The sequence below is a fragment of the Myotis davidii genome, unplaced genomic scaffold, assembly GCF_000327345.1.
Source record: "Myotis davidii unplaced genomic scaffold, ASM32734v1 scaffold616, whole genome shotgun sequence".
NCBI classification, from domain to species: domain Eukaryota; kingdom Metazoa; phylum Chordata; class Mammalia; order Chiroptera; family Vespertilionidae; genus Myotis; species Myotis davidii.
In genome coordinates this window covers 1,777,053-1,785,225 of record NW_006291965.1, presented here as the reverse complement: position 1 = coordinate 1,785,225, position 8,173 = coordinate 1,777,053, and the positions used below count along the sequence as shown (strand labels likewise).

Genomic DNA, 8,173 nt, shown 5'->3' with positions numbered 1-8,173 from the left:
GCAGTCGAAAGGTCAGAACTGGGAAGTATTTGTTTCCCAGGTCCTGTCTGTTCGCTCCAGAAAGCGCGACGGGAACACCAGGCTCATACTTTCCCCCACTTTCAATCTGGTCCAGAATAAGGCTCTGGAGGTGCCGTGAGGTCCTGCTCTGTGGTCAGTGAACACTGCCTTCACCTCCTGCTTGGATTCCCCCAGGCTCCCTCTCAGAGTGTGAGTGTGCTCCACACCTAGAATCATCCTTAGATCGGGATGTAACCTCATCAAACTAGCAACATCTAATCTAAGGAACGAACATAACAGAAGCTTGCTTCTAATTCTGGTGTCGAGACGTGGCCGTCCTGAGAATCACAGAGAATTGGTCTCAAATGTAAAGTGCCTATTATAACCATATTGATTATGAACAAACATGGCTCCTCTTCCTCACTATCAATCAATATGGAAGCAGGGGTAGAGGAACCCTTTAAAGTTACATTGCAACTTGCATGTCTAGACATTTTTTTTTCTGGGGAGAGGGCCCAGAGCTTTCATCAGGTCCTCACAGAGATTCGTGACTCTAGGAAGCTTATTCGTGACTCTCAGACCAAATGCATGTTTGTTGAGGGAGAAATAGCCAATTTGGGTTAAAAAAAGTGTTTTTTAGGGTCATTATATACAAAGGACTCTGGTTGCTCGTTTCTGATTCACTTAAATACTAAGGAGTGAAAAAGGAATTTCTTAGTTCTTTATATGTGGCCTCATCACTATTCCTACACCTGAAAAGTTTATTCAGAGGTTAATAAAAACGTCAAAGGCTAGAGGTTTTGTCCTCATATTTACTTGATTTCACATAATGAGAAAATTGGAAGTTCACATCTACAACTAAACAAAAGAACCAGATTTTGTTTGGGGACCAGGAACATTAAGTCATTGTCCTTCACGATCTTATTCTTTTTTAAAATCAGTGATCCATATAGAAATCCAAAGATTTGAGGGTCAAAATTTCTTTATCCCACTTCAAATCCAGATTCTGATCTGGAAGTGTGAATACCTGTACCCTAGAACCCATAATACTATCTGAAAGTTAGGTCTGTTCAGATTGTACTTGATGTAATCATTTTGTGCAGGAGAAACCAGACTGATTGAGATGTAAAGGGCAGGTAGCAAGTCATTTTGACAACTCTAGTTGGGTACAAGAAAAAGTTAAGGTTATAGGGATTTTAAAAAGTATAATGTCAACATCTGTTGAAATATAATGAATTCTTTCAATGAAATTCCTTGGCTATTAAAAATTCTGGTTATACCTCAAGGTGATAGAAAAGTCCAAGCCTCTTAAGAAAGCTCTATATGCTTGTTTATATACTATATATAACATGTCTCTGTGTAAATGCATATATGTGTGTATAAGCAGCATATGCTCTAGAACTCTTCACATGGTTTATCTGCTTTCTATTTTAGTCTACTGTATCTTTTTTATAGCTCTGTATATAAGAAAAAATATTCATGGCATGTCTGCATCTGATGGCTCTGGGTTGATACCAAACTCCCAGTCAATTCTAAGGTTATTTATGGTTTTGAGACTTCCTTAAAAAGTACTTTGGAACATTTCCATAAAAAAGATACCAGCCCTTGAAAAACTCCGATTAAATTTATGCTGAGCTCAGATTGAATGGCAAAACTCTAGGTATGAAAATATCCACCAGATAGTCATATATAAAATGGTCATGTGATGAGTGGTGTGAAAAATTGGCAGTTACATCTTGGAGGTGTTCAGAAGACATGGTGGAGTCATGCACATGATGAAAGTCACACCGCAGCATAGCACACGACATGGATGGGGAGAATACAGCAACATCCCACACGGCAATGTTAGGCGCGTGCTGCCCACTATATTTTTTGTTAGTTCACTATCATATATTCAGTGAGCGAATTCATTGATGACAGGTGAGATACAAAATAAATTAAAAAATATAAAATTATTTAGTTACATTCATCCTGAGCTTGCTCGACTATCCTTGAATGCCCACTGTATATAATAGGCCACTTGACATTTGTTTTTTTTTTTAACATCAATTCTTCTTTCATTCCGCTCGCAATACAGAAAAGGCATTTCTTTTCCCTTATTTTCTTCAAAAAAGATAAACAGTTGTGGCACCAGAAGTGAATATATAAGAGACAGGTGAACTATGACTGTTACCTTGTTCTTTCTTTACAATGATCAATTACAGAAGTGGTGGCATGAGAAGGATGTGGGACGTTAGGTAGAACTGCTTGCTGCCGGCTTATACTGAATAAAAAGGATGCTCTTCATCAGTCACCAGTGATGGAGCCAATGTGAAAAGAAAACAGAATTGAAGTTTAGAATATCTCATTTGTATGCTGGCCACTTTATTTTATTTTATTTCGCAATTTAGCCCTGCATCCTACAACTCTTCATAACGGTCAGAAATTGCAAGACGCCTCCTGGCACGGAGAATGCGCGAAGCCCCTTCCTTCCCAGAGCTGGAGGCTTTCCGAAGTGACTAGTGAGACACATTCATCTCAACCCTCCTTCTCCCTCTCTTTCCCCTCCCTACCCATCCAGGGTGAGCATGACAACATATCCCCTGTGTTTGGCACTGGGCCAGATCAAATGCTTTCTCGGCTCAGAAGTCACTTCTGAGTGAACACCTCCTAAGGCATTGCTTGTTTTGCTCAGCTAAGACTAACGCAGGTAAGTTTCGAGGAAGGGGAGCAGGTGGAGTTCGGGGAGAATTCTAGGGCTGCATTCGTGAGCCTCCTGCCACGCTGCTTAGGAAGGGTTAGTTGTGCTTGCTTTCAAAGCTGTGGGAAGCGGACGTTCTGGACAGTCTCCGCATGGACAGGCTGTCCCCGCGGCCCTCGGGCTTGGAGGACTTGCTCCTCTGGAAGGGGTTCCGCAGGCTGGCTGTGTTCCGCTGCCGGTCGAGTCTGTCGCTGATGGAGAAGCTCTTCCTGGTGTGGGCGTAGGGCGCGCTCGGCTCCTCTGCCGAGTAGCTGTTGGCGCGCTCGATCTTGGGAACCGTGATGTTGTTGGACAGGGTTCTGTCTGCGTGATCGCCCTCCTGCGAGGGGATGGCCAGGGCGGCTCTCCGGCCTTTGGCCTCATTCTCCTCAGTGTCAGAGCTGGGGTGGCTCAGCTCTGCTTCTCGCTCGGGGTGGCAGCAAGAGGCGTCCTCCACTTTGCCCCCGAGACCTCCGGGGAAGGTGGCTCTGTCGGCAATCGCTTGAGGGGCGTTGACACACCTGGTGTCAATACAGTCTGTAATGCTCGTGTATTCCGCCGTTTTCACGGGCACCCCGAAGTTGGCGTAATAGCTCCTCGAGGGAGAAAACATAAAGCTGTGCGACTTCACGATGGGGGCCTCCTCTAGGAGGAAGGGCGTGCTGGGCAGGTAGCGGCTGCTTTTGGAGCGCTCGATGGCGTGGTACGTGGGGGGGTCAGCGTCCCAGGGGTTTTGGCACTCTGGGAGGTGGGTGTAGTCTGAAGAGAAAGATCTCGTGTCCAAGGTGGTGACGTCCTCGAAATCGATGCTCCGGCTTGGAGGCCTGTCGGTGGGTGCGAGAGTTGCATAGGCACTACTTGAAGGAGCTGTGGAAGGAACTTGAGCCAGGAAGCTTGGCTCGCCCAGCCCAAGGATGTTCATGGAATTGTCCAGAGGGTCGAGATCACAGTGGAGCTCATCCATGGCCGAGACATAGATGTCTATACATGATGACGGTCTTCTGGAATCGGGAACAATGGCCAAGGTGTTTGCAGGGGCTGCAGGAGTTTTGGATTCCTTTGCTAGAGAGTGGGAACTAGTAGCCCGGTGCAGGCTCAGGGACCTTTCTTTAAAAAGACTTTCCAACTTTTCTATACCACCTTTGTCTTTCATATTGACCGAATAGAAAGAATGGCTTCGCATACGGGGCATTAGGGTTGGAGAAGTTGGGGACATGGTCTCCTCACCTGCAGGGTCTATACTCTCTTGGAGCTTGAAGGTGTTCCCCTCCTGGCTGTTGAAGCTGCTCTGGCGGACGATGTAGGCTGCGTCCGTGCAGTCCGAGGAGGTCCGAGAACGGATTTTGTTGGACTCGGCTCGCTCCAGACCTGTCAGACGCTCCAGGGCCGTGGCCATGCGCCCGATGAGGTCCTCGAGCTGCGCCAGCCGGATGTCCACGGTCTGGAGCGAAGCCTTCATGCAGTGCTCTCTCTCGTTGACTTCCTCCAGTCGCATGGACATGTTCTCCACCCTGCGGGAAGCAGAGAGAGGGAGAGTCACTCGGGGCCAGGTTCCTCTGCTGGAGGCTTAGAGAGCATGGGCAGAGAGGGAAAGCCGGGTCTGGACCTTGGCCATCCATGTCCTACCAGAGGGAAACTGAGCGGGTACAGGTGAGGAAGGGAGGGAGGGGAGAGAATGCACGATGCTGTCACCGAGAATCATGGAATCCAAATCTTTTTGAGCTGGAAGAGGTCTATTGAATCCAGTGATTTTTAATGGCTAATCCCCCTTCCCCTCTTTGATGCAATTTGATGCACAATCCTGATCAGTAAACACCAAACCGAAGCTGAGTAGTTCTTATTGGCGTGGAGGCTCACCTCGTACCACTCCCGTGGCTGAACTGTGGCTTGGGACAGGGCTTAGTGACCTAAATAACTATTAGGGTGTTGGCTTATCACAGTCCCTAACAAAACCAGAATGGAGCATTTTGATGACTTGACCCAGAATTTTGCAAAAGAATTTTATTATTTTATTTTTTTGGCAAAAGAATTTTAGAGTCTAGCTATTCTTATTGCAGTGTTTCTGGACTGGGATTAATTTCATTTCGCATTTATATAATGATCTTTTTTTGTTGTTGTTATTCACAATAACCTTTTTAGAATTGAGTACCTCCAAAGGAATAACTATGGTCCTGTTACTGAGGCACCTGGAGTTGATTTAATCGAATCCAATCCTGTCGGTAATGAGAGAGGAACAAACATCAAGTAATTTAACCAAGATTATATAAAGTGATTTGTGGTAAAGTCTGGAGCGCCTATCAGTAAGTAGGCTAGCCTACTCCCTCCTCTCTGTCTCTCTGGGTAGCTGATCACAGAGGCGTTATTTACAGTTATTTTGAGGTCTTGACTCTCTCCATTGGAAATCTGTAGGGCACAATCTGTCTCATATTCCTGTTCCCATTTCCGTGTTGCCAACCCAATACCCCCAGGGGTCGATATAGGTTCACTGAGCCAATCGGTGTTATGAACTTGATTTCAATTGTCTAGTAAACAACCTGGCCATTTATTTACAAAGAGAGAAGCCACATATTTAACATAAAATTGTGCCATATGTTTTCACCTGCTTAAATTAACTTGGAAAAGACCAGAGCGAAGTCATGGTTTGAGCTCAAATGTTTTAAATGCCCAAAGGCAAATCTTTTGGAGAATCTGAATGCAATCCATTCTCAACTTTTCCAGAGAGGATAAAGATACTTCCTCAATGCCTTAATCCAGTGGTTGGCAAACTGCGGCCCCTTGAGTGTGGCTCTTCCACAAAATACCACGTGTCGGCGCGCACGTACAGTGAGATTGAAACTTCGTGGCCACACTCAAGGGGCCAAAGAGCAGCATGTGGCTCGCGAGCCGTAGTTTGCCAACCACTGCTAACCGGTTTGGCTCAATGGATAGAGGGTTGGCCTGCAGACTGAAGGTCCCAAGTTCGATTCCGGTTAAGGGCATGTACCTTGGTTGCGGGCACATCCCCAGTAGGGAGTGTGCAGGAGGCAGCTGACCAATGTTTCTCTCTCATCGAAGTTTCTAACTCTATCTCTCTCCCTTCCTCTCTGTAAAAAATCAATAAAATATATATTAACAAAAAAGACACTTTCCCAACACTGCCAATATGCACAGCAAATCACTTGACTGCCTGCGTGTACAGAATACGCTGTGCAAAGAACGGTGGGAATCAGAGCTGGGTACCCAGCTGTTGTGCTAGTGTGTTAATAACAGTAACACCTTTTTTAGGGAGGGATATACATTTCAACGCCAGAAGGAGGTATAAGACGTAGTGGTTCCCCTCTCTGAGAGACCTGTGGGTTTAAAAAACAAAAAACAAACCCCTGCTCTCCTGCTGGTCACGGTGGGGGGAGGGGAGCATGTGATTCCTTTGCCTTGGGCACATTTCTGTCTCTTTCTGAATCTATACGTCTCCCCCCACTTCCCCTCTGTTCCCCCGCAACTCACTCCATTGTCTCTGTTCTTTTTTAAAAACTAGATTTTTATTGATTTCAGAGAGGAAGAGGGAGAGAGAGATAGAAACATCAATGACGAGAGAGAGTCACTGATTGGCTGCCTCCTGCATGCCCCACACTGGGGATCAAGCCCACAACCCTGGCATATGCCCTGGACCCTGACTGAAAATCGAACTGTGACCTCCTGGTTCATAGGTCGACACCTAACCACTGAGCCACGCTGGCTGAACTACTCTGTTCTTTTATCCTTTAGCTTCGGTTCACCCAGCCTAAGGTCTTGGAGACATTTTTTTTCCTTTGCTCTTTCTTGCTGCCCTATAACCAGCTTGGCATGACTCAGGGTCCAGGCACCCTCAGTTACCAATGCCAGGTATATTCTGAAAAGACTTGTACATTGATCATTTCTGCATCTGGCAAACCCCATGCTAGTCACCCAGCTAACACAGCTATTTCAGAAGGAAACTACAACTTTGCCCTGTTTCACTTTGTTTTGTGGTATAAACATAGCCTGAGAAACAAATTACTTAAAATAATAAGTTTGTGTGTCTTGCAGACTTATAATTTACTTTTTCATCATCTGGCTGATGGAGTTTGATTCTGCAAGTACTGCAATTTCATAGTTTGCAATGCAATAAGCTTTGGGTAAGTGGGTAAAATGCTTCTTCATTAAAGTCAGGAGAAGGGCAGAGCGTGCAGTTCTGTAGAATGAGACTTTACGTTTCGGACGCTCTAGGTACTGGGTCCCCCTAGTAGCTTTTTAGTGTTGGCAGAGTAACAAAAGGCAGGATGGTTTTCTTCCTCCTTCTCCTTTCCTGTCTTGGAGCCCAGTGTGTACAGGGCTGATACTGAAAGAGACGAAGATGCTCTTTTACTATAGTTGCATATGATCATTGGTCTAAGCCAGCCGTGGGCAAACTACGGATCCGGCCCATTTGAAATGAATAAAACGAAAAAAAAAAAATAAAGACCGTACCCTTTTATGTAATGATGTTTACTTTGAATTTATATTAGTTCACACAAACACTCCATCCATGCTTTTGTTCCGGCCCTCCGGTCCAGTTTAAGAACCCATTGTGGCCCTCGAGTCTAAAAGTTTGCCCACCCCTGGTCTAAGCACTGTGAAATCTCTCTCTGAACTGTGGGGACCCTGCTCCCCACACCTCATTCCCTTCAGCCCCAGGATCTTACTCTGCAGAGAAACTAGCAGGTGAGGGACAGAGCTAAGGCACAATACTAGGCAACAGAAGAGTTGGGACCTGGCAGTAAACGGGACCCAGAGATGAAGAAGCCCATGGATATGGGAGGAAGACAGGAGGTGCAAGGAGGAAGAGGCTCCTCTGGGAAAACAGGAAGTGCCCAGTGGGAGCCCCAAGAGCGAAAAAGTGTGGCCTTAGGGACTGGAAGGAACTGGGGGAGGGAACAGGGTCAAGAAACCATTCTTCACAAAACTTTCCTAATGGCTCTGAGGCTCCCAGGGGCTTTGGAAAAAAGTAAAAGAAAAAAGGACTGTTTTATCCATTTTCTTCCAGAATTCTGGATGTGTTTAACAACCTAACTGTATAATAATTTAGGTTATGATGCAATTGATAGGGGTTTAATGTAGGAGTTACAAAAGAATAAATGTTCCCAGAGTCAAATTTATGTTTGTTCTATAACTAAAGTGTGCCCCTTAATTTTTTTTAAAAGAAGAATTTATTGATTTTTAGAGAAGAAAGGAGAGGGAAGGAGTAAGGGAGGGAGGGAGGGAGAGGAGGAGGAGGAGGGTGAGAGAAAGAGAGAGAGAGAGAGAGAGAGAGAGGGAGAGAGAGACCTTGATGTAAGAGAGAAACATCAATCGGTTGCCCTCCTGTATGCCCCCTACCAGGGATCAAGCCCACAACCCAAGCATGTACCATGACCAGGAATTGAACAGACAACATCCTGGTGCACAGGATGATGCCCAACCAACTGAGCCACACTGATC

General features: G+C 45.7%; 1 protein-coding gene across 8 annotated transcripts in view; it reads right to left on the bottom strand.

Moving 5' to 3' along the window:
* Positions 1 to 1,426: 1,426 nt before the first annotated feature.
* The window catches only part of TRPM3 (transient receptor potential cation channel subfamily M member 3), a 457,422-nt gene continuing 450,675 nt past the window's right edge, over positions 1,427 to 8,173 (bottom strand). For all 8 annotated transcript variants that reach the window (XM_015565001.1, XM_006765282.2, XM_015565000.1 and 5 more), the window contains one exon: positions 1,427 to 4,230. In XM_015565001.1, the coding sequence (XP_015420487.1) occupies positions 2,778 to 4,230 (1,453 nt within the window). In that variant the 3' untranslated portion in view covers positions 1,427 to 2,777. The remainder of the gene's footprint in view (positions 4,231 to 8,173) is intronic.